The 23,346-nt window shown below is 50.2% G+C and overlaps 8 protein-coding genes and 1 non-coding gene across 9 annotated transcripts; 2 read left to right on the top strand and 7 right to left on the bottom strand.

Moving 5' to 3' along the window:
* Positions 1 to 519: 519 nt before the first annotated feature.
* On the bottom strand, positions 520 to 2,655 carry COCSADRAFT_121939 (uncharacterized protein). Its single transcript, XM_007704073.1, has 4 exons — positions 2,162 to 2,655; positions 1,750 to 2,111; positions 998 to 1,699; positions 520 to 934 (listed from the first exon to the last, which is right to left on the bottom strand). The coding sequence occupies exons 1-4, from the start codon at positions 2,349 to 2,351 to the stop codon at positions 797 to 799; spliced, it is 1,392 nt and encodes a 463-aa protein (XP_007702263.1). The 5' UTR covers positions 2,352 to 2,655; the 3' UTR covers positions 520 to 796.
* Positions 2,656 to 3,736: 1,081 nt separating this feature from the next.
* On the bottom strand, positions 3,737 to 8,261 carry COCSADRAFT_38693 (uncharacterized protein). The gene is made up of 3 exons (XM_007703901.1): positions 6,932 to 8,261; positions 6,517 to 6,883; positions 3,737 to 6,469 (listed from the first exon to the last, which is right to left on the bottom strand). The coding sequence occupies exons 1-3, from the start codon at positions 7,988 to 7,990 to the stop codon at positions 4,152 to 4,154; spliced, it is 3,744 nt and encodes a 1,247-aa protein (XP_007702091.1). The 5' UTR covers positions 7,991 to 8,261; the 3' UTR covers positions 3,737 to 4,151.
* Positions 8,262 to 8,495: 234 nt separating this feature from the next.
* Positions 8,496 to 10,172, bottom strand: COCSADRAFT_38692 (uncharacterized protein). The gene has a single exon (XM_007703900.1). It carries the CDS (start codon positions 10,101 to 10,103, stop codon positions 8,568 to 8,570), a length of 1,536 nt encoding a protein of 511 aa, XP_007702090.1. The 5' UTR covers positions 10,104 to 10,172; the 3' UTR covers positions 8,496 to 8,567.
* A 230-nt stretch (positions 10,173 to 10,402) lies between these two features.
* COCSADRAFT_201417 (uncharacterized protein) lies at positions 10,403 to 13,727 on the top strand (the record flags this gene model as incomplete). The annotated part of the gene is made up of 10 exons (XM_007704072.1): positions 10,403 to 10,960; positions 11,009 to 11,726; positions 11,778 to 11,954; positions 12,082 to 12,173; positions 12,224 to 12,263; positions 12,309 to 12,516; positions 12,568 to 12,717; positions 12,767 to 12,857; positions 12,902 to 12,991; positions 13,036 to 13,727. The coding sequence occupies 10 exons, from the start codon at positions 10,403 to 10,405 to the stop codon at positions 13,579 to 13,581; spliced, it is 2,670 nt and encodes an 889-aa protein (XP_007702262.1). The 3' UTR covers positions 13,582 to 13,727.
* A 502-nt stretch (positions 13,728 to 14,229) lies between these two features.
* On the bottom strand, positions 14,230 to 14,300 carry COCSADRAFT_t60. Its single transcript has one exon. It is a non-coding gene; the product is annotated as a tRNA-Gly (tRNA).
* Positions 14,301 to 15,730: 1,430 nt separating this feature from the next.
* Positions 15,731 to 17,107, top strand: COCSADRAFT_183046 (uncharacterized protein). Its single transcript, XM_007704071.1, has 3 exons — positions 15,731 to 16,004; positions 16,068 to 16,727; positions 16,795 to 17,107. The coding sequence occupies exons 1-3, from the start codon at positions 15,866 to 15,868 to the stop codon at positions 17,031 to 17,033; spliced, it is 1,038 nt and encodes a 345-aa protein (XP_007702261.1). The 5' UTR covers positions 15,731 to 15,865; the 3' UTR covers positions 17,034 to 17,107.
* A 565-nt stretch (positions 17,108 to 17,672) lies between these two features.
* On the bottom strand, positions 17,673 to 18,640 carry COCSADRAFT_95821 (uncharacterized protein; the record flags this gene model as incomplete). The annotated part of the gene is made up of 3 exons (XM_007704070.1): positions 17,673 to 18,371; positions 18,457 to 18,545; positions 18,622 to 18,640. The coding sequence occupies 3 exons, from the start codon at positions 18,638 to 18,640 to the stop codon at positions 17,673 to 17,675; spliced, it is 807 nt and encodes a 268-aa protein (XP_007702260.1).
* A 353-nt stretch (positions 18,641 to 18,993) lies between these two features.
* Positions 18,994 to 21,168, bottom strand: COCSADRAFT_38688 (uncharacterized protein). Its single transcript, XM_007703899.1, has 3 exons — positions 21,000 to 21,168; positions 20,644 to 20,937; positions 18,994 to 20,588 (listed from the first exon to the last, which is right to left on the bottom strand). The coding sequence occupies exons 2-3, from the start codon at positions 20,899 to 20,901 to the stop codon at positions 19,176 to 19,178; spliced, it is 1,671 nt and encodes a 556-aa protein (XP_007702089.1). The 5' UTR covers positions 20,902 to 20,937; positions 21,000 to 21,168; the 3' UTR covers positions 18,994 to 19,175.
* Positions 21,169 to 21,680: 512 nt separating this feature from the next.
* Positions 21,681 to 23,201, bottom strand: COCSADRAFT_121917 (uncharacterized protein). Its single transcript, XM_007704069.1, has 3 exons — positions 23,130 to 23,201; positions 22,088 to 23,072; positions 21,681 to 22,030 (listed from the first exon to the last, which is right to left on the bottom strand). Exons 1-3 carry the CDS (start codon positions 23,150 to 23,152, stop codon positions 22,004 to 22,006), a joined length of 1,035 nt encoding a protein of 344 aa, XP_007702259.1. The 5' UTR covers positions 23,153 to 23,201; the 3' UTR covers positions 21,681 to 22,003.
* Positions 23,202 to 23,346: the final 145 nt, after the last annotated feature.

Here is a 23,346-nt window from a genome sequence, read left to right as displayed (position 1 = left end):
GCAGTGTGGATAGTTCCGGATATCCTTGCACATTTGTAGTACTTGTCGCAGACATGCCGCTGCCCCGCAAAGACCCCTACAATCCATCTGCATCTGGAAGTATCGTCCCGCCCACAGCCCTAACGAGCAGCCGTCGCTCAGCCATGGCGCCTCGTGTGTGGCATGGTCATAAGGCGCTAATCGCCAGTGGTGATGTTGGATTTTCTAGAAAACGGTTCACCATCGACGTGGACGGAGTTTGCCCAAGTCCGGTGTCTGTATGTCGTTCAAAAAAAGATGTACGGAAACTTTGAACGAACCGACCGAGTGTTTCAGGAGCCAATGATAGAGACCCATGCAAAGTCTATGTAAGCCGCATGCAAACCCACCTAGGCACCGGCATGGCCATAGCCATGCTTGACCGCTGCCTGCTGCGCCGTATGACGTGGGACAACACGACTGACTCCTCTATTTCCGGTCAAGCGAAGGCTATCACGATTGCAATTTGGCCCGTTCTTCTCAACATCAGTAAAGCACAGAGCTCGGTTTAAGAATAAAGCCCAAACGGGTGATGACCCGCAAGCTAGGTGTATTCTATTAATGCCCAATATCGTCTAGTAGCCGTTTCAGTCCCAACGTCTATGTCACTCGGTTCAAAACACCCGAACATACAACGTATGCGCTCGCGTACAACAAACTGTAACAACTACACTCGCACAAACTTCTACCAAGGGTATCCTAAACTTTGGTGCCGCACTTCTAACTAGTTCACTCACCTGTAATCGCTCGTATCCGGCTCAACCAGATATCTAAGAACCTATTCCTCCGTTTTGCCCTTCAGTGTAGACAGCTCCTCCATGGCCTCCTTGATGATTGACAGGGCCGACTCAATCTCTTGTTCAGTGATGACCAGCGGTGGCGCAAGGCGGATAATGTTCTGGTGTGTAGGTTTCGCCTGTCCGTCAGTGTCAGTACTGTCAACCTCTTTTACGTGCATAATCTTGAGGGCTCTTCCTACCAATAGTCCCTTCTCTTTGAAGAGCATGCAGAGATCCCAAGCGCTGTGTCCGTTCGTCCTACTCTCATCGATGACGATGGCGTTCAATAAGCCCTTGCCACGAATCGTCTTGATCATCGGGTTGTTGATGTCTTGAAGTCCTTGACGGAACTTGTTACCAAGCGTTTCTGCGCGCTCAATCATGTTTTCTTCTTCGATGAGCTCAAGCGCCCGGATCGCGACAGCGGAGCCGAGAGGATTACCGCCATATGTTGAACCGTGTGTACCAGGCTCAATGGTAAGCATAACTTCCTTGGAACCTAGAACACACGAGACAGGGTACATGCCACCGGAGATAGCCTTGCCGAGAAGGACCAAGTCGGGCTTGATACCACTCCACTCATGGCAGAGCATCTTGCCTGTTCGCGCGATGCCTGTCTGGATTTCATCGCAGATGAGGAGCACATTGTGCTTGTCGCAAAGCGCTCTCACTTCGCGCAGATAGCTATCATCTGGGACCACGATACCGGCCTCGCCCTGGATGGGTTCGACGAGGAAAGCAGCAGTGTTCTTTCCATGCTTTTCTAACGTCTCACGAACATCGTCGACATTGTTGTAGCGAATCGGCTTGCCTGTGACAGGGCAGACACTTCCGATTCCAGGAAGATATGGTCCATAGTTCTCACGAGACTCGGGGTCTGTGGACATGGTAATAGCGGCAAACTGACCTCTCGTTAGCTGGAGCGCGTGTGTAAGGACCCAACGATACATACTGTCCGACCGTGGAAATTTTCCTGCACAGAGAAGACCAACGCTTCGTTCTGCGGAATGCCCTTGACCTTGTATCCCCACTTGCGAGCAATCTTGACGGCTGTCTCGACGGCTTCGGCACCTGTGTTCATGGGCAGGATCATGTCAAAGCCAAACAGTTTCGTCGCATACTCAGCAAAGCGGGGGAAGACGTCATTGTAGAATGCACGGCTGCTGAGTGTCAAGCGCGATGCCTGCTCAGTCAAGGCCTTGACGAGTTCCGGGTGGCAGTGACCTTGGTTGACGGCGCTGTATGCAGAGAGGAAGTCGAGATAATGTTTGCCCTCAGGATCCCAGACGCTGCAGCCACTCGCTCTGGCAAACACTGGACTTGGTCAGCTCAGGATACATCGCCTGGGGCTTACGAATACATACCGATAGGCAGAGGGTGGTAGTTGTGAGCTGCAAAGTCGGACTCGGACTTGATGGCCGCCTGTGACGACGCAGAGTGGTACCTGGCGGGGTCTGGTGTGCCGGTGGGGTGAAAAGAGCGGGCAGTTGGCTTCAAGATGGTGACATTATTGTGTGCACTGGTCGTGTCGTTCTGGACTGCGCCTGGAGCCATGGTGAAGGGTGTATGTGTGAGCGTGGGGTAGTGGGGAAGTATGTCCTGGGACGAGTTGAGGGAGCAACAAATAGGTTTGTGGGCAAAGGAAAAGGGCGGACCAGACAGATTTCTTATTTCCTCGGTGGTTTGACTGCTGTGCCGTGAATCGCCTCCAACTGTACTTAGGAGATGGCCTCCGTAAGAACAACTGGTGCTATCGCCTCAAGATGCCTTTAGAGGAACGCGACCAACGAGCGCCTCGGTTGCGGGCGGGTCACCGCTATAGCGCCGCCGCCATTGGCTCGTGACCACGGGAGGCACGCTGGGCTGAACATGGCTAAAACTATGCTGAGGGGAAGTCTGGAGAAAAGCGCGCAGACACAGTTGCAGAGGGATTGAATGGAGACTTTGGCCATGGATATCAAGTCGGCGCGTCTGTCCGCTAAAAGTTACCTGTTCGTAGTGGTGTCGTGACGCATGCGCCATTTTCTCCGGCTGCTCGTGTAACCACAGCCTCCCAAGCTCCGCCTGGACGGTGGCGCTGTCGGTTCGGATAGCCTTTTTTCTGGGCATCACTGTCGCTGCCAGGGGCCGTTGACAATTCCTCCACATGTGCCTGTGATTACTTCTCGGCTGTCTGATACTTTGACATTGACGTCGGAACGTCAATCTCCGGCCGCACTGCGAGCGAATTCCAGAGCGTACTACTGTCACATGACTTTTTACAGAGCGGCTCGCCAACTATGCTCTTCATATACTCTCTATTACTATCTACATAGCCCTCACAAGTTATTACGCCTTCCAAAAGCAGCCGCCATGTCCACAAAACCCCTCTTCAATAAGGACCAGCCCATACATTGGATCCTCGACTGGGACGGCACCGTCACCAAGAAAGACACTCTGGATGCCCTCGTCAGTATATCGGCAGCAGAAAAACCCGAATTCCCCACCATGGACCACTGGAAATCCGTCTCACAGGCATACATGGACGACTACACCGCCACGCTGAAACAGCTCATCCCAACCGGCGCTCTCCCAACAACAATAGTCGAGGAAAAACAGCTCCTAGCCAAACTGAAAGAAGTAGAGCAGCGCAGTCTTGACCGCGTACATTCATCTGCTATATTCACTAACCTTACCCATCAAGGCATCGAATTAGGAGCCAGTCGGGTCCTAGAATTAGGCCAGATGCAACTTCGCACTGGTTTCCCTTCATTCTTCAAGCACATCCAGTCACGTGAGGGCGACGCTTTTGCCATGCTGAGTGTGAACTGGTCTCGCCACTTCATTCATTCCTGCCTTGCCGCATCCAAGATCAGCGTAGCATCGCACGCTATCCTGTCCAACGAGTTCGACGGTATATCCGCCGGAGTGCCCTCGTCTGGTCGCATCGTCGCTGCAGCTTCGGGAGAATTGGACCCCATTGTATCCAGTGGTGACAAACTGCGAAATTTTGAACAGATGCAGGAGTTAAACGGGCCCAAGGTGTACATTGGTGATAGTTGGACGGATATCGAGTGTCTGCTAGCTGCAGACCTTGGTATCTGCATCCGCGATGATCCCATGGGTAGCTCGCAGAAGACGCTTGCTGATGCGCTCACGAGACTAGGAGTACCATGTCCAAAGTTGAGAGACCGGAGACAGTATAAAGATCATGGTATCGTATGGGCTAGGGACTTTACAGAAATACTGGAATGGATGGAGAATGACTTCTAGTAATTATTCATTGTAACTGAACCGAAATCAAACTATATTAATGCTACATTTCCTAACCCAGAAGATAATACCAAACGCACAACGCTATGCTGATGAAATGATTTAAACCTCTGTCTCAATCTCGTCTCCGTTTCTTTCGTGATGGCGGAAGATGTGTCCCACCTTCCTCTTTCCCCTATCGCCCACGTGCTTCATCCAGGCCAGCGTCCGTGGCCCCTTCCATTGCATGATTCCTCTGTTCTTGCGATGTAGCGTCTTGTGAGATGCTTTATACTCCTTCAACTGTGTGATTGGGCCTCTGTCGCGGTCTTTACTCATCTTTGAATCGGTTTTTCTGTGCTTTCGAAGAAAATCGGGTACCATGTTAGCACTGTCGTCCTTGGCGTCTCTCTCATGTTCGTCGTATTCATCGTTAGATGAGTCGGAGCTATCGGAGCTATCAGAGCTGTCTTCTTCAGTGTCCTTATTGTCGTTGATACCAGGTTTCTCCGAGCCGTCCGATTCCTCCCAGTTGGTCCATTCTTGGTCATTGCAAGTGTCCAGCACTTCCATGATGTTGGTGAGATACTTGTCGCCCTTTGCTACCTTCTCATGATATCCAGATAGACCAGACCACATTGTCAGGGTGACCTCAATCTCGCCTACCTTTTCGCCATACGAATCGAGTACGTTGCCTTCTGCGCGTTCCAAATCGCCTTTCCAGATAGTAAGACGTTTCGTTTGCTCCTCGTTATCTGGAATGTCCTTGAGCCAGAAGATGCAAAACGCATGTGTGCGATCTCTTAACGTGGCATCCTGTCTGAACTCGAAAATCAATGGTGCACAGTAGCGTGCGCGCACAGGCAAGCGGATCGGTCGGCTTTTCCTTGTAGTCCAAATAGGCTGGCCATCTTCTGAGCGGACATTACCTTTATGCCCACGTGAGTGCAACTTTCCATGGTCCAGTGGAGTGCGAACCTTGAGCCTGAGAGGCCCTATGTCGCTCGGAACATCGACACCCTTGATATAGGGTTTGATATCCACAGTTCCATAATCCCAGCCACGCAGTTCCCGGGGAAGTTGGACTTGCACACTTCGGAAAACCATGGAGACGCGCATGCGTCCATAGCCATTTCCCCCAGCAAGTGGGAAGATGGAGTTAATCTGGCTGCGCTCTTTGAACACTCTCTCCAATGGAAGATACACAATGCCTAGTAAAGCATCATCTTCATGGACGCGAGCATCGCGGACAGCAATATGCACTTCAGTGTTACGCACATCTCGGATGAAACGTTCACATCCAGCGTTGAAAAAGGGCTTCGAGTTCTTTGGCTTGGTCCGGGTTTTGAAGACTTTCTTGTGGTTGAGGATGATATTGCAATATGCCGAAGGGAGATCGTCACCTTCTTCTTCCTCGTCAGTAGCCTCCGCCGAAACTTTCTGCTTGCTCAGAGTTTCCAGCTCCAATCCGGTAATCTGGTGGATCTGGATGCTAAGAATACCGGATGGATAGTCTTCAGAAGGTGGAGAAGCAATGATGAGTTCATCTTGGCGGTTTTTGAAATCTTCAGCCTTCTGCTGTTCCACCTCATTTCGGTGATCCTTGCTTGCCTCCCGAAGCTTGCCCTCCGCTTCCTTATATACCTTGTCTTTCAACTGTTGTATAGATTTTACGTCCGGGTCCTCCTCTTGCATAGTTAGCTGGTCGTCAGTAATCCTAGTCTTCGAAAAGTAGCCGACACTCCAGCTCAGTTTTCCAGGCATACCTTGCCCAGCCTTTAGAGCATGGAAGCCGTCTTCGCGATCGTGCATTCTGCCGTTGGTCTCATTACTCTTCATTAGGTCTTTGAGATTTAGCTCAATACGTCCGAGATCGTCGTCGGCGGTCATGCGATCGGAGTCCCACAGTTGAAGTCTCAGCTTTTCGTCAACATTCAGCTCGTCACGGGTGACACAAACGAAGCACCACTCATCCCAATGAGGCTCCATATTCGATTTCAAGACACGTGTGGACCAGAGCGGCTTGCCAAATTTGGCCCAGCCTACACTGACATAAGGATCCGCGGAACCACCCCAGGGACCGATCTTTGTGTCTCCCTCCTTGAAGTCGAAAGCATGTTTGACGTGCACCATGATTACGCCCTGTGCGGTCGTGTCCTTCTTGAAGTCGTCTCCCATCATCATATCTTTAAGATCCAGTGTCAAAGACTTGGGTGCGACATATTCGGCTAGGGCGGCATCCACGGACGATTGAACGAATTTAGAGATTAGAGGGACGTCCATGAGATTAGGTCCCTTTTTGATGAGTGGGACGCAAGACAGAGTCACTTTCGGCTGGCCCATGAAGGCCATGGTGCAAATAGAGAAGAATGGAGGGTCTGGGCATAGCTGTAGACGAAAGCGCATAACACCAACCATGCCCGCAAGGTCAACCCAGACAGCTTTACCATGTTAGTGAATTACAAAAGCGCGTTACGGCTCAACTTACGTAGCTTAACGTTTCCTGGTAGGTAGAAAGCCAGCAGCAAGTGCGCGTGCTTCGCGCGTGTCTTGATTCCTTTTCCTGTTGAGGGTCTGTACGCGAATGCGATTTCCAGGTTGACAAAGTCGCCATCTTCAGCCTCCATGGTATCATGGCCTGGTGTTTCATCTTCGCCTTCTCCATCGTCTGGCACAGTACGGTCGTCTTTCTCTTCATCTGAAGATTTAAGATTTCCATCAGCGCCCACTGATCGAGCAGCTGCTCCCGTTGGTAGCCAGCGAACACCGAGAATACGAAGAGCTTCGCTACCCTGACCAATATCTTCGACTGCCACCATACGAACCATACTAGGAAGAGAAGCTTGCATTACATCCTGCGGTTGTTAGTTTGAGAAATTGCCATGTGTTATTTTTGTACCCACCTCAAGCGTGTCGGAGATGCTCGTGAATAGATCAGGATTGATTAACGGCCATACTGATGCAAAGAGTGAGTTTAGCCATTGAGTGCTTTCGGCCGTCTGGGTTTTGGCCAATTCTTGACCGCGTTCCCGCTCTGCTCTCCAAACTTCCACGTCCCATACATTCTTGATCTTGTTCTCTGACCATTGGCGCATGAACAGAATAATGGCTCCGGACACCGTTGCCATCGTACTGAGCTCAGCGAGCTTGAGCAGCTGTCTTGTCCAACCTGTGGAATGACGCGTTGGCCAAAACAAGGCATTAACCAACATCAAACTAACAGCTGCAGCACCCACTCCAATAGTCACAGCATGCATGTAGACTATGGAAATCTCATCTCGCGTCCGATCAAAGGATGGTGGGGGAAACAAGACCTCCATGCCTGCATGGGCTTCTTGCGATTCATGGCTTTCGACTTGCAACTGCTCGTCACTTTTGTTAATGGCATTAGTGCTGGTCGCTGTCCGAGGATCTGAGCCGGGCGGTGATGGGTTCTTTGCAGTGCTCTTCAACTCTCGATCGGTAAGATCATGAACTTTGATGGGCAGATGGGTAATCGGGTCGGTGACTAAGCGCTCCGTACCATCGGCCTTGAAATGCTTCATCTGTTTGCGGGCTTTTCTAGGATTTGCTGATTTCAGCCCGCCTTCTGTCGTGTCTTCCACCTCTTGCTCGTCATCCATGTCTTGGGTTGCATCTCTTTGGTCGTTGCTGGGTACTGTCTTGCCAGCATGATCTTCAGCAATTTCATCATCTAGCGGGAGATTCTTGTTTGTAGCTGGGTACGGCCCGTTTCCATCATTGGCCTGCTCCACATCTCTTCCAAACCTGAAGACATCTACAGCGTCACCGAGCCGATCGCGTTTGTTCGGCTCATTGCTCTCGCCGTCTGGGTTCCCGTACGCTTGTTGCCTCCTCTGCTTCTCTTCGCGATACTTCTGGACTGTAGGAATTGGGTTATGTGCATTGTGTGGCCGTCGGTAGTCCCTGTGTTGAGCATCTACGTCATCCACGCCGGACATGTTGAGACGTTTGGCAATAATATGTGCTGTCGGCGGTATGCTCGAGTGATGGGAGCAAAGGTAATAGGGATTTGTCGCAAATACATCTGTATGTCTGACTGCCAGGAAACAAGGAACGCGTCGATGCCCTGAAACCCACAATAGAAGCTCAGTATTCGTGTGCACGACAGGGTAGAGTTGCCTTTTTCTTCACAGTTGACGTAGGTACGCGCCTGAGTTTCCACAACATTGGCCACACTACGCCCATGTAGCTCCACTTGGTGCGCCAGCGCCATACCACCCATGACTGCGACGCCGAAGAGCTGTTCATGCTTTTGGGAATCGCAGAGCGATGACGTCGCCACAATCCGTCACGCCACATAAAGCCACTCCTGGTGCGGGGACCACCAAGACTCTGCCGATCGGCCCTACTCCGCCCTCGGTCTCTACGCGGTAGTTGTCAGGTATGCCTTGTTTTAGCGACATATATGGTATGTATGTGTAACAGCACCGAGCATATCGGACATGGGATAGACTGATCACATTCGCACCAGGGGTATCAATTGCAAACTATCCTCACGCTGTGAGTAGCCTCTCATTAGTTGCTCCAAATCCGCACTTGCTTGTCTGCACCACCGCTTCCGACTCTCTCTCCGTCCGGACTCCAGTCTAGCGCAAACACTTGGTCTTTGTGTCCTGGCAAGTCTTCCTTCAGCTTCCTGGTTCTCATGTCCCACACCTTCAATGTCGTGTCTTTGCTGCAGCTCGCCAGTAGCCGGCTATCAGCAGAGAAGCACGTCATATATACAGGACCGACATGTCCCCTGAGGGTGTCGATGAACTTTCCATCTCGAGCTGACCACAACTTGACATGATTATCCCAAGCTCCCGATGCTAACATGGAACCATCGGGCGAGAAAGTTACTTGGTTGATCTGCTTCTGATGGCCTGTCATCCTATTCACTGGTTTCGTGCTTGTCAAGGGCGTCCATAGTATGATTGTGCAGTCTTCAGAGGCAGTTGCCAAGCGCTCTATCACTTCTCCATTGATCGTGGCGGCTTTCTCGAATCTTGCTTTCGCTTTGGCAAGCTTCTCTTCTTGTGTGGCCGGCACCTTGCGCGTATGATCGTGATACGAGGTTCTCAAGACAAAGTCCGTGGAGAGGGCAAGGTGATTGACCCAATGTGCGTGGCCTTGTAGCGTGTTGATCAATGTGCCTTTTGCTGCGTCCCATACCTTGATGGTCTTGTCGTGAGAGGCAGTATACACCCGTCCAGTACCACCCCATTTTACGCAAGTTACGTTGCCCTTGTGACCTGACAGTGCGAAATCAATTCTGTTGCCTATTGCGTCCCACACTCTTACAGTACCGTCCTTGGATGACGATGCTACTCGCGGTCGGCCAGGCTCTTGCAAGTGATATGGTTCCCAGGAGAGGGATGTGATGAAGCCAGTATGGCCCTTGAGCGGGCCTCCAATCTGCTTTCCCGTGTTTGGGTCCCATATCCTCACCTCTCTGTCGTATCCACCGGACGCCAGCAGGGAGCCGTCGGGTGAGTAGCTAACAGCCAGAACCCACCCCGAATGTCCTTTCATCGTATGGACTGGTGTGCCTGTGTCGCAATCCCATACCCTGACTGTCTTGTCTCCACTTCCGCTCGCCATCCTGCTGGAGCTGATTGGCGAGAAGTTTATGGACAGGATGTTGTCGCCATGTCCTGACACAGCTGCTGAGCACCGCGAGACCGCTTTGACACGGAAAACAGCTTGTGGCGCATATTGGAGTACTATCTCAGCTTCTGCTGATGCCTTTCCTGGCTTAACTAGCGCGTTGTATAGATCATCCTTGTCTGCAAGCGCTTCAGTCGTACCGTCGGGAAAGAACCGATACGGTATTTGGTCGTCTGCCTGGTCTTTTAGATTGTTAAGAAGCAGCTCCAGATTCTTGGTCGACGCCTGCGACAACGGGACAGTAAGAACGGGGAGATTGCCGCTTTCGCCTGTGGCCTGGTCCACGAAGCGCACTCGCACTGTGCCATCGGGTATGGAGGTGTCAATGTCTTGTTGTTGTCGCGCGACTTCGGCTTGCGCTCGCTTCTGACGCTTCGAAGGAGGTGGATATAGGGTCGCCATAGCTTGTGCAGTCCTCCAAGTGTGATTGGGGAGGTAATAAACACAATCTGCCCGAATTGTATGTACTTGAAGAAACCCCACTGGTTGAAGAGCGCTCGAAAATAATTTCTGGTGCTATCGATAACGACCGCGCTAGTAGATATTGGTACCAAACATACGCGCTAAGTATTCCCCCACTTCTCGACGCGTCTTCCAATACCTGTACTTCATTCATCTCAACTCATTACAACCCACGTCCAGTGAATCAAGCAATCTGCACATATCAACACTCACCTACTGATCACACAGCACTAACCACCATGATTCAGCGATCCAAGCTGCAAACTTCTCAGAGTACCTCTGGGTCCACGTCGTATGGCTATGCTGGCTACGATACCACTACAGCGTCACGCCCAGGAACTTGCAGGAACACTGGCAGGCCCTCTACTGCAAGGCCGAGGACTGGTGCTTCCACTATTGCTAGGGTCGAAAACCAGCATGTTGTCTGTGCCGTTACCGAATCTCGTGGCATCTCACCTACAGTCGGCTTGGCCTTTGTGAACCTTGACACCGCAGAGGCTGTACTCTGTCAAATCTGCGACAGCCAGACTTTTGTTCGAACAGTTCACAAGTTGAGAGTATATGGCCCTTCAGAGATCTTGATTGTGTCGACTGCTGCAAGTCCAAAGTCGAAGCTCTTCTCTATCATCGAGGAAACCCTTGAGGATATTGGCAGTAAGCTAACATTACTCGATCGGCGCTATTGGGCCGAATCAACTGGATACGAGTATATCCAAACTCTAGCATTCAAGGAAGATGCCGAAGCTATCCAGATTTCCGTCGCAGGTAACTATTACGCTATATGCTGCATTGCGGCGGTAAGTTCTTCGGTGCGTTTTTAACGACGTGAATAACCAAGCTTGTAGGCGCTCAAGTACATTGACCTTGGCTTAAGTATGGTATTCGCCTTGCACTCACTCAGGATGCGGTATGAGCCTTCTGAGGGATCTATGATGATTGATGTGTCGACCATCCATTCGCTTGAATTGGTCCAGAATCTTCGTGACCCCAGATCCAGAAACTGTTTATTCGGTTTGATCAATGAGACATTGACGCCAATGGGTACACGCCTGCTTCGGAGCAATATCCTGCAGCCACTCACTGACCCTGAGGTGCTTGGCATGCGATACGCTGCTGTGGATGAGATGACCAAGAAGGAGGAGTTGTTTTTCGCTGTCCGCGCAGCATTAAAGAACTTTCTTGATGCCGACCGGATACTGACAGCGTTGATTGTTACGCCAAAGAAGCTTACTCTTCATACCACAGAGCAAGCCATCAACCAAATCATTATGCTTAAGCAATTTGTCAACTCTGTGGACCCTGTATACGAAGCTCTCACTGGAACAGCCTCTGTTATGCTAAACAACATCCGAGAGCTCTGCGCGCCTGAGAATGTGGCCGTTGTACAGGAATTAATTGATCTTGTCATCAACGAAGACACCACTTACGCCAGGCAACCCCTCGAACTCAGAAACCAACGAACATATGCTGTGAAATCTGGCGTCAACGGGCTCCTCGACGTTGCACGTACTACTTATAAGGAAGCCACTGAAGATGCATTTCAGCACTCAACCGAGCTCAGTCGTCTGCAAATGCATCTTCAAACACGTATGTTTGTTTGCTAATCTCAAGCAGATGAATACGATATCAAATTAGACTTGAAGTATGAAACTGCCCGTCAGTTTTATATTAAGATTGCCTTATCAGAGCTTGAAGGCAAGGCATTACCACCGGTTTTCACGAACATAATTCGTCGCCACAATCACATTGAATGCCAAACTGTGGAGTTGATGAAGCGTAACCAGAAGGCATGCAGCTACGGATATTAAACTTGCGCATGCTAACGGTTGGAAGATCAACGTGTCACACCAGGAAGTGATTCTCATGAGTGACTATAGTCATCTGCCTAAGCGTCTATGTCACTACTAAAATCGTGCAGGCGACGAAGCCGTCGGAAATCTCACCGAACAAGTACGCAGCCACATGTCGATGTTGTTCAAAGTTTGTGAAGCTGTAGCAATGCTGGATATGGCAAGTCTTAGTCGTTGTTTTACCACGATCAAGAAGCTCATTGATTGCAGATTGGAGCATTTGCGCACCTTGTCACGGTGAATAGCTATAGTAGGTGCCAGGCTTATTTTGATGCACAAACTGATAAATTATCAGCACAACCACAGCTCACTGACACATTCGCCATTGAGGCTGGGCGCCATCCTATCAAAGAGAAGATTATACAACCCAAATTTATTCCAAATGATGCATATGCTACACAGCAGACTCGATTCCAGATCATCACCGGGTGCAACATGAGCGGCAAAAGTACCTACATTCGGTCTCTGGCTCTCATGACCATCATGGCTCAGATCGGTTGCTAGTGAGTGATAACTCTTTCAATTCGCCTATTGCAGTCATTTACTGTATGCAGTGTTCCTGCGAACTATGCGTCGTTTCCAATACTTCACCAGCTATTTGCCAGGATCGGTACCGACGACATCATTGAAAGCAATGTTTCAACATTTGCGGCTGAGATGAGAGAGATTGCTTTCATCTTGCGCAACGTCGACCAACGCAGCTTGTATGAAACAAGCCATTATCATGCTACAGCATTGCTGATCCCATTTTAGAATCATAGTTGATGAGCTGGGTCGCGGCACGAGCACAAGAGATGGTCTAGCCATTGCCTTGGCCATTGCGGAAGCTCTTCTATCTAGCAGAGTAGGCGCTTAAACATGACCACTTAACAAGATTAACGTTTTTAGGCTCTCGTATGGTTTGCGACTCATTTCAAGGACCTCGCTACTATCATGAGTGAACGTGCTGGAGTTCTGAATCTACATCTAGCGGTTGATGTAAGTATTTATATCCTGATCAAAGCATCAGCTCACCATTACAGATTCAAGGTGAGCACAGTATGACAATGCTCTACAAAGCAACTCAAGGCGTCGCAAAAGAAGTGCACTATGGTCTGGCGCTTGCTCGTGTCGTCCCACTACCTCCAGGTATTGTGGAGCATGCTACAAACGCCGCGCGCAAAATTGAGCATCATACTATTCGGAACAAGAAAGCGTCGGAAATAGTACTCAAAGAAAAGCGTCGAAAGCTGATTCTCAATCTCAAAGAGCATCTGGTCCAGGCGTATAACGGCGTACTGGAAGGAGAGATCCTCTCTGCATGGCTCAGTGAATTACAGAAAGAGTTTGTGAACCGAATGACTGCTCTGGAAGCCGAAGCCATAAGTGTACATGATGAGAGCAATGAGGATACGGATGAGAATATGAGTGACGCAGATGCATACGATGAGGAGCTACCGAGCATGCATGCTAGGCAGCCGTCGATCATATCGATCGATTCGCATGTTACGTCGACAGACTCCGAGTCTACAGTTCGAGCAATGTCCGAAGCATCGACCGTACGTGCAGTTTCAGACAACGAACGCTAGCGAAATGGGTTCTACTGATGGGATTTCAAGGCCGTGATAGACGAGCAGGTTCATAGCTCAAGTTTCGCTGTCGTGCTATCAGCATGGACGGGATAGCGTTTCGGGGTGATTCGCAGCGTATAAATATGTCGCATTTGAACCAAGAGAGCATAAACTCTTGTACAGGTGGATGCACATATGTCGAAAGTACATGAATACATTTTCAATAGTGAACAAGATCTGATCAAGCAGATGTATAGTTCCAGCCTTCTTAAGTCCCTGTCCTCAAGCCTGCTGTTAAGTTTGCTCTGGGTGAAGTACGCAAACACAAGTGTGGTTTTATTCTGATATTTCAGTTGTCAGCTTACTCAAAACTTCTTATTTGCGTTCGTAATCATGCATTTATCCAAGATTTGCGTAAGTTCACAACCGCTCAGTCGCCAATAAAAACGTCTATGATTAAGTAATTTATCGACTGATCACCAGATCAGAGCTACCCACCAAGATTCTTCTTTTTGGGGTGGGGAAAGAGAGGTATTGCTGAAGAGATAGCTTGAGGCGTGACGCTGTGGCGCAAAAAGAGAACGGGCTAGTCAGTCGGATTTTCCCTTGACCAAACCCCAGCAAAACAAAAAAAGTCATAACGTTGCAATCGAGAGAAGGATGTTATGCATCCTCCGGGAGTCGAACCCGGGCCAATTGCTTGGAAGGCAATTATCCTACCGTTGGACCAAGAATGCTTGATGGAAGAAAGCAAAATAATTTTGTATATATTGAGTTTATTATTATGGCTTTAGATGAGGTATCGTGCTACATCCGAGGTCTACCAAAAACGTGTTTGTGAATTGTCAATTGTGGGTCTTAGCCACGTTGGGAGAGTAGAGTCTCCACCAGCGCGTCGTCTAGCGGTGGTTGTGCATTCAGCCCCTGTCAAGGCACGCACGAGTCCGGTGAAGGCAGTGCTGGGAAAGACTTTATTCTGTTTCCTTGCAGGGTTAACTACTCAGTAGCTGCGTTTGTAATGTATATTTTCTTTTTCCTCTAGTTTAAACTCAAACCGAGACTCCATTGAAACATATCAGACTTGTTAATTTGTGAACCGCTCGTTCATAGAGTGCCTGTAATTCATCCTTGACTATTCATGCATCACCCCTGTCACTGAGTACCATGACTTCGAGTACAATGAGAAATTCAGCTGCACCATGTTGATTTTGCATATATGTGTTTACGCCAAGGCCGTGTTGCCAACTTTCCAATCCTCGGATTCGTGAATCGTCGTGTCTGTTCTATGCTGAATTTATTTCACACGACACGAATAAGTCACAAAAGAATTTGCTACAGAAAGTGTATTCGTGGTTGTAGCAGCACTATATCCAATTAATGTATAAGAAGTCCGGATCGTCGAAAATGTCGCTTTCAAAACTTGTTCATACCTTAAGAACATTTGATTGCGTGCTCGTCTAACTATACATATCACAACGCGCTATATGCAACCGTGCATGCTCACGGCATATCCATGGTGCATGCGACGAGGATACGTCGACAATACATAAAGTAAAATTGTGCCAGCCGACACCGCCTTGGTCGCACTCATCAGCCGCAGCACAACGCGGGGCAATGGTTGGACGTCATCTTGCGACAGAAAAATCATTCCGAGGCCGCATATCGGCAAGACAGCGGGGACTGCAGTCATTGACGCGTCTAGACTTATCAAACATCTAACAAATATGTATTATACATACATACATTCACAACCTCATTTGGTGGGAGGAGACTAGCCAGCGGGCCACACGTGTAGCTTATTGTACCCCTCATTGAGTCACTTTGCAAATTGCCTAGCCTCCCCCACGAACGAGCCGCGGACGGCGCATGTTTTCGCGCAACCGACACTTGCTGTACACGAAACACGAAGACAGAAAAAACCACGCAAGACGTGTGCATCTTACACCCTAAGCCCATCCTATATTCCACGAGCGATTCGCCAATCACACTTCGCCGTCGACGTGGGGATCCTGGGCGTGCTCTAGACTGTTACCAGCAAGAGCACATCTTTCTGCATCCCCCATTTTTTTTGTTCCTAAACACGATAGCTTGCATCACGCATTACATTGCGCGTCGATTTGCATACTACCCCTACGACGAATCCCTGCTGGTCAATTGCGTGCTTGTGCACACTCAGAGTGGAAAAGAATGGATCTCGTTAACTCGTATGTCGGACCTACTAATTTTGTTTTCCCCCTTCTTTCCCCTTACTTTCCCTATTGCTGCTTTCTTAGAATTACTCTTGGTTTAGCTTGCCGCAAATATGGGCTTCTTAGTCGGCATCAGTGGTACATTGGATGAAGTCGCGCAGAGGCCGCGACAGGGTAGTCGAAGTCTTCCTTTTATGACTGACCTTTTGGGCAACAGTTTGAATGACCGCCTTCTCTTCGCGGTGCCAAAGAGTATGTTTTGTTGTCTTGTACCAGACTCCACTCAATCGTGCATATACTAATGTCTCCTCGTAGAGGGCCGCCTCCACCAAGCCTGTCTCGATCTCCTCCACGGCTCAGACATCCAATTTCACCGCCATTCACGCCTCGATATTGCACTCGTCAAGAACCTCCCGCTTGCACTCGTCTTCCTCCCCGCCGCCGATATCCCCACCTTCGTCGGTGAAGGTCGCGTAGACCTAGGCATAACCGGCCGTGACCAAGTCGCAGAGCACGAATGCGTCACTCCACCCACCGCCACAACCGGCGTCGACGAAGTGCTAGACCTTGGTTTCGGAAAGTGCAGTCTCCAAGTCCAGGTCCCCGCCAAAGGCGACCTGACCAAGCCTGAAGACCTTATTGGAAAGAACGTCGTTACGAGCTTCACCAACCTCGCAGAGCAGTACTTTAGGAAACTGGAAGCGGAACAGGCGGGTACCACGAACGGCGAGACCAACGGAGATGCAAAGCTAAAGACAGTCATCAAGTATGTCGGCGGCAGTGTCGAGGCAGCATGCGCATTGGGCGTCGCCGATGGTATTGTGGATCTAGTGGAATCAGGCGAGACGATGCGCGCTGCGGGTCTAAAAGCTATATCTACAGTCGTTACTTCGAGTGCCATCCTCATCAAGTCCAAACACCCCTCAGACCCTAAGCTCGTGGACCTCATTACAGCTAGGATAAAGGGTGTTATTAGTAAGTTTTGACTTCCCCCAAAGATAAAAAAGATAGTTGGGGGAAAGAAGATCTAACAATGTTACAGCGGCGCAAAAATATGTGCTTTGCACATACAATGTTCCCAGGTCAAAACTCGATGCCGCCCGCACAATTACCCCGGGCCGTCGCGCCCCAACGGTAAACGCGCTCGAGGAAGATGGATGGGTGGCGGTTCAGGCTATGGTGCTGCGCAAAGACATTGCCATTGCTATGGATAAGCTGACCGACGTCGGGGCAACCGACTTGATTGTGACGAAGATTGAAAACTCGAGAACAGGAGATTGAGCGATTTCGCACCGATTCCCTCTTTCTTGTTTTGTAGATGGATTGTAGAAAATAGAATATATTGACATTGCAACCTTTTTTTTCCTTTTTCTATCTGGATTTGCATAGACAGAAATCAGACAAAGGAGGCTGGTAGCGTTTACTTGAAGCAAGGAAAAGCACATGTCCGTCGCTTTCCCTCCTTGTATGGGTCCATCCAACGCTCCTTTGTATGCAAGAGACGATCACAGTATCTTGGGCGGAGCAATCTGTTTTTGGAGACGACACATGAATAGAATGTAAAAAGGATCGTGTTAATCTGTGTATATGGTAAAGCTAAAACATGTCTACATGCGTGCAACCTAGGCCGTTTTGAAACCCTTGAAGCAAACCGTATACCAGACAGAAGAAAAGAGCAAGGTGAAGTAATAAAATGCCAGAAGAATCAAGAAATTGCTGCGCTCATTTCTGTAGACTTGCGCATGCGAACCGCAAGGACGGTGCGACCAAGTGGCAAACGCCTACATTGGACGCAAAGCATGTTGTATGCGGAAAGGTGTACAGGTAGAAGAACGGCAGTATGCCTCACATAAAGTCATCACTGCAGAATGTTGTTAGCTCACCCACATATACACATGAAAGGAGACAGCCAGGAAGAACTTACTCGCCAAAGTCATCATCGTCATACGCCCGGGTATCCGCCTTCAAACTAACATCGCGACTCGCGTTGAGCGTCGTCTTCGTCTTTGCTGCTTTTGTCTTCTTTCCTCCCTTCTCGGCCGCCTTCTCCTCCTTCATCTTTTCATTGCTCAGCGTAGTCAGGCCAGAGGCAATCTTCTTGATCTGTTCGCTGGGAAGATCCTTGGCAATCTGCTTGGTGAACTCTTGCAAGAAGAGAGTGTACTGTCCTTTCTTGGAGTTGGCAGCGATCAGGGGAGTGAGTGTCTCGCGCAGCTTGGTGAACTGGTCCTTGGTGTTTGGGTTGAAGATGGAGAGCGAGGAGAGGTTGATGGTGTTGTTTGGGTCGCTCTCGTCTGCGATTGTGACAGCTTTGCCGCTGCGCTTGTTGCTGACGGTCAGGTCACCAAAGAGTTCCTCGGCCTGGGCACGCGAGCCGTCGATTTCTTGTTGGCGTAGTCTTGCACGGCGTTCGGCCTCAGTTTCCTCTTCTTCGCTCTCTCCATCATCATCCATCTGCCGTCTGCGCAGGGCAGCCTGTCTGTGCTCCTCGATTCGTTGCGCCTTGGACTTGTGGTTTGCCTTTGCCTCTGCATCTGCCTTTGCCTTTGCCTCAGCGGCCTTCTTCGCCTTTTCACGCTCGACTTCAGAGTCTTCTGCGGCGTCCCATGATTCTAGCACCTGTTGGGTACGCAGTCAGCATGTGCAAGATGTGTATAGCGGGGTTGGAAATTATGCGAGCGCGGGGCAGGGAGGGATGACACACATCTTCATCTTCTTCGTCTTCAAACTTGCTGCGGCGGGCGATGGGTGCTACGGTCGGAGATGGAGGGCCCGAGCTCTCTTCTTCATCATCTGGGACGTTGTGAGCGAAGGGTCCTGCAAAGGTCCATATTGAAGCGCAGGCGCAGAGGCAGCGAATATGACGTACCCCACTTTCCAGGCGCCATGACTGTGGTTGGTATATAAGATCACGAGGGATTTTCGTTTTATGAGTAGCGTATTCGATAAATTCTACCTGCAACTGTGCAGTGATATACTGGTAAAGTGTTGTGGGTGAGGGAAGTCTCTCTCAAGGTTTGACTGCGTCGCAAGACAGTGGTTGGACTCAGCCACTGCGCGTGGCTCGCTTCTAAAAATTACCTGAGCCACATGGCTTACCGCCCAATCATAGCGGCACAAGCCACATACATACAGAACACTCGACTCGAGTTCATGTGTTTTGGTGACCAAGAGCGTGGCTGAATATGCGCGGCACGATTGGAACGGCTACACATTGCCTTGTCACCAAAAAAGCAAAGTTCCCCAGGACTCGTTTGACGGACACTGCATATACCAAACTTTTTCATGGTTCCTCAAAGTGACACAACCCTATAACTATACCCTATGTGAAGAAAAAGAAAACAGAAAATTAAGATGCGCATCGATGCTACAAGCATGACAGCGGTATGAAGAGTAAATTAAAACCAGCACCTAGAGCAAGTTCTAACTCTCACCAGCATCCCACGGCCTCCAAAACTTCCATCCTTCTCTAACTTCTCCATAGATCTTCCGTTGTGAGCTGTTAACACCAACTAGTCTCTCGATTCCAACGTTGCCCTCAGCATTGAGGAACTTTTCCTGGTCAATTTCCTCTCCACCCTCCTCTTCATTTCCATTATGCAAAACAGCTGGCCAGAGGATACCAACACCATCACCAGCCAGCGTCGTCTCAAACTTCTCGAATCCTTCATTCTCCAGCTTGACCTCGAGCGAATCAAGGATCTTGTACTTCATCTTGGTGCTAGTTGAAATGACAGAGGCATTGCAATCTACATCTGGTTCAGATGCGGTATCGGATTTGTCAGAGTTTGTGTCCGGTTGGTGGTCGTTTGCGAGGGCGGGCGGCTGCGGCTTGAGAATAGTGATGGCACAACCTCCACCTCCTGCTCCCGTGAGCTTTGTCCAGCCAATACCTGTGTGATCGATAATTTCTCGGATACGTTCGAGCTTTGGGTGGGAAACGCCTAGTGAAACAAGCAAGCCATGGTTGATGGTTACTAGTTCACCGAGATGCTTCAGCGCTTCAATTGATTCTGAATCGAAACCTGGGGATGTGAGGAGCTTGTGTGCGGATTCAGTGACGGAGCCTATTGCGTCGAGAATGCTCTCTGCGAGGACGGGATGCGCTTTGCGGAGGTTGGCGACTTTGGCGACCTCGGTAGCTGTGCTGCGCGACTGTCGCGTGTTGACAAGCAAAAGAGGTAGCTCTGGGAAACTGTGTAGTGGTTGTACAAGCGGGGGCTGGCCGTAATCTCTCCGTTGAAAGAGGACTGCCTTACCACCCGAGGACACTGTGTTATCGACTCCAGAAGGGTTCCCGTGTATGCACATTTCACCAACAAATGCCCATCGGTTGATGCGCTCTATGTTAAGCTCACATTCTTGTGCCGGTTGGTCTTGATGGGGCCCGCTCAGAGCACGAATCTGTAGAAGCAATGCGGTACTGAGGCACACTGATATACTGGCGCTGCTACCCAGGCCGGCGCCAATTGGAATGGTGGAACGTAATGTATAAATACAAGGAGGAACTTTGCGCGACGCAAGCGAGAGGAAAAGGTATAAGAAGGAGGTCGCCGAGGCGTGGTGGATTTTTCGTATCGACTCAGGAGTAGTGGGAGACACTTGGTCTATGAAAGGTTGTATGGCGACCATCAGATCGGGATCTAATGATTCTACGAGTTCGTAGTAGTGCTTCTTCTTGCCCGGCTTGCTGAACGCGTCCCATGGTAGTTCGTCAATATTCCACGTGTGCTCCATCTGAATATCGGGAAAGCGCAGCTGCACGGTACGGTTCGACTTTGAAAGGAACGAGACGTGGAGATATGAACGGAGGGATATAGCTGCCGCAATGGCGGCCTGAGAAACATCAGTATATGGGCTCCTGAACGTGTTTGGAACTGTTGAGTTGTACCTTTCCATAGACAACGGCATGCTCTCCGTATACAATGACTTTGCCTGGCGCAGAAACCATGAAGGGAGGCATCATGGGCGTCGACTCCTTCCTCGTGGGCACAGGGGCGCCATTCCTCGATGCGAGAGAGGGCATGTTAGGGGCCAATTGCGCGGGCATAGAGTCGAAGGGCGAGGCGTCGAGTACGGAAGGGGCGTCGGGGACCGAATCTATGGGCGGGGCGTCGGTTATATAGTCTGTGGACGAGGCGCTGGGCATATGCATGGAACGCCGTGTTGTGAGGGTGAAGGCTGACTGCGCCAAATGTTAACCATGCCGTACTACCAACTTGGGGATTCGGCTGCAGCGGACCTTACCGGAAACGCCCAAGGGCCGACTACGCATGCGTTTATTCGCCGATGCAGTCAAGAAAGAGAGAAAGAGAGACAGAAGGTGAGACAAGAATTTGCCGAAGAAAAGAAAGCAACTAGGGCTGGCCGTTGCGAGGATTAAACGGGAGCCCTGTACATACATACGTATGTCCTGTAGTAGTACACCGGGTCAAGCAGCGCGCTACAGTTACCAAGGGTGGACGAGGTCATTGTACATCGCCCTCATCCCACTACGGCCTAGCGCGCTAGCACGGGGTCCGCCATGCAGGAACTGACGCGGCTCGCAGCGCATCCCTGGTTTCTGGAATTGCCCTATCGTAGGTTCGACGTTTATCATCCGTTCACTGCAACTGTATGGGTTCTTCGCTTAGCGCCTGTTTGGTTTCGCCGGTTGCGGTTGTGGTTAGATTTCTGCCGCAGAGGGAATAACAAGCCTTTAACCTCGAGTAGGATTTTGGACCTCTGATTGCCAAGATGCAGTGAACTATACCTAATTGCACCGTGAAACGGGGAGAAAAGTAAACCATCGTAGAATACCACTAAAAACGCTACCAGCTTCTAGTCGTAATGGAAGCTGCATATGTACATGGACACCCCTCCTCCGTTTTGGTTGAATTCACCGGCGGCCTTCGACCACTATCGGCCTAGCTTGAACTTGAATCAACCCAACCACAATCGCGACCGGCAAAATCACAAAAGCCCTTAGCCTGGCTGGCTGACTGCTACCGCTGCACAGTAATCCCATTGGGATGGCGGATATCTCGGACCATGAGTAATATTCATGATGCATGGCCACGATATAAAACCTTATCCTATTCAATCCCCGGCCAAAGCAGTTTATTTGAGTTTAACTTGGGAAAAAATGACATGTGCGATGTGTTGTCTTCTATTCGGCTTCCATATTCGAGCCCAACAGTCCAATGCTACAACAAAACCCCACCAACGCCTCGCTATGCTGATAACGGTCATGCGCCCAGTCAAGCGCTGACTTACGACTGTGATTTGATCATGAAAATCTGCACCTTGTGTTAGTCGGGGTTGGTCTATGAGGAGGCATCCCACGCCAAACATACCTCTTTCATCGCCTGTGCATCCATAGTTGCTGCCTTTTTCTGGCGAATCCACCTCTGTCGCACAGCATGCATACCTCGTGGGTTGTATGTTAATCCCGCAGGTGCAGGCGTGGACACGCCCGACACAGGCACGGAAGAACTTGGCGTGCTCGCTTCGGTCTCGCTCTCAGAGCTCGAGTCGTCGGAACTGCCCTTCTTAGCTGCCTTCTTCGCAGCCTTCTTGAGTGCCTTTTTAGCTTTCTTCTCCTCCTTGCGTGCCTTCTTCTCTGCTTTCCGTCGTGCCTTGTCTGTGAGCAGTTCGGTGTCGGCCGAGGCCTCCACATCAGACGAAGATGCCCGCTTCGACTTTTTCGACTTTTCCTTCTTGTGCTTCTTCGACTTCGACGAGTCGCTCTCTGTCTTCCCGTCATCACGCAGATCTGTGCTCTTCTTCTTGCGCTTCAACTTCGGCTCGTCCTCGGTGTGCTCCTCGCGCTTTCTCTTCTTGTCCTTGCTGCTCGCCATTTCGTTGTCGCTTTGCGGCTCAGATTTGATTTCCGTCTCGGTCTTGACCTCAATTTCCTTCTTGATATCCGACTTCTTTGTAATCTTATCGCCGACCAGGAAGCCGCCACTGACAAAGTTCATCATGCCGTACTTCCGGTACACGAATGCCCTCTTCTCAATCTCCTCGCGCCTCTCCTCTTCCTTCTTGACTTCGGCCTCATTGCCATTCAATCGCCCCAGAATACTCTCTAGCCCTGCAAGACCAAAATTTTCCGGCCGCTCACTGCCTCGCTTTGCGCCTAGACCTAGGTTGTCGTCTTTGAGAAAGACACGGATGTGCGATTGGGAGGCGGTGGTGTAATGAGCGGCGTGGGACGCATCTTTTGCGCCCAGAGAGCTACCAGGTTGCCATCCCTGCGAAGTCAACATGCGATGACCGAAGCGCGAGGTGTTGTTCGCCCATGTTGTGTTTTGCGGGTCATTGGAGATTTTGGTTCGGCTACTGGAGCGTCAGTTTGGGAGGTAAAGGTGGCAAAAGTCGAAATCGCGTGCATACTTCTTTGGCGCGGCGAGACCCATTTTGGCTTCCAGAGATTATGGTGCGAAGAAAACACGAAGTGATTTTGCTGGTGAACAATGCGGGAGTCCGCAAACTGGAGGCCAAAAATTTGTGGATGCACGCTAGTAGCGCCGAGTCTCGGCACCATGTGGGGAAAGCCAACCACCGGCCTTTGTATCCACCCACACTTGAACTGCTCAACTTCAACCTATTT

Source organism: Bipolaris sorokiniana (assembly GCF_000338995.1).
Source record: "Bipolaris sorokiniana ND90Pr unplaced genomic scaffold COCSAscaffold_11, whole genome shotgun sequence".
Classification (NCBI taxonomy): domain Eukaryota; kingdom Fungi; phylum Ascomycota; class Dothideomycetes; order Pleosporales; family Pleosporaceae; genus Bipolaris; species Bipolaris sorokiniana.
Note: the sequence above shows the minus strand (reverse complement) of the source record. Positions and strands in the feature narration are given on the sequence as shown.

Excerpts from the sequence above, each read along its gene's own strand:
- COCSADRAFT_38692 (XM_007703900.1), bottom strand. The coding sequence starts at position 10,103 with ATGGCGACCCTATATCCACCTCCTTCGAAGCGTCAGAAGCGAGCGCAA.
- COCSADRAFT_183046 (XM_007704071.1), top strand. The coding sequence starts at position 15,866 with ATGGGCTTCTTAGTCGGCATCAGTGGTACATTGGATGAAGTCGCGCAG. Across the intron at positions 16,005-16,067 it reads TCTCTTCGCGGTGCCAAAGA|AGGGCCGCCTCCACCAAGCC; the intron begins GTATGTTTTGTT and ends GTCTCCTCGTAG. Across the intron at positions 16,728-16,794 it reads TAGGATAAAGGGTGTTATTA|CGGCGCAAAAATATGTGCTT; the intron begins GTAAGTTTTGAC and ends ACAATGTTACAG.
- COCSADRAFT_38693 (XM_007703901.1), bottom strand. The coding sequence starts at position 7,990 with ATGTCCGGCGTGGATGACGTAGATGCTCAACACAGGGACTACCGACGG. Across the intron at positions 6,884-6,931 it reads GCATCTCCGACACGCTTGAG|GATGTAATGCAAGCTTCTCT; the intron begins GTGGGTACAAAA and ends TAACAACCGCAG. Across the intron at positions 6,470-6,516 it reads ACCAGGAAACGTTAAGCTAC|CTGTCTGGGTTGACCTTGCG; the intron begins GTAAGTTGAGCC and ends AACATGGTAAAG.
- COCSADRAFT_121917 (XM_007704069.1), bottom strand. The coding sequence starts at position 23,152 with ATGGGTCTCGCCGCGCCAAAGAA. Across the intron at positions 23,073-23,129 it reads GGTCTCGCCGCGCCAAAGAA|CCGAACCAAAATCTCCAATG; the intron begins GTATGCACGCGA and ends ACGCTCCAGTAG. Across the intron at positions 22,031-22,087 it reads ATGCACAGGCGATGAAAGAG|ATTTTCATGATCAAATCACA; the intron begins GTATGTTTGGCG and ends CACAAGGTGCAG.
- COCSADRAFT_38688 (XM_007703899.1), bottom strand. The coding sequence starts at position 20,901 with ATGCCCAGCGCCTCGTCCACAGACTATATAACCGACGCCCCGCCCATA. Across the intron at positions 20,589-20,643 it reads ATGCCGTTGTCTATGGAAAG|GCCGCCATTGCGGCAGCTAT; the intron begins GTACAACTCAAC and ends GATGTTTCTCAG.
- COCSADRAFT_121939 (XM_007704073.1), bottom strand. The coding sequence starts at position 2,351 with ATGGCTCCAGGCGCAGTCCAGAACGACACGACCAGTGCACACAATAAT. Across the intron at positions 2,112-2,161 it reads CTACCACCCTCTGCCTATCG|TGTTTGCCAGAGCGAGTGGC; the intron begins GTATGTATTCGT and ends GACCAAGTCCAG. Across the intron at positions 935-997 it reads TCAAAGAGAAGGGACTATTG|GCGAAACCTACACACCAGAA; the intron begins GTAGGAAGAGCC and ends ACTGACGGACAG.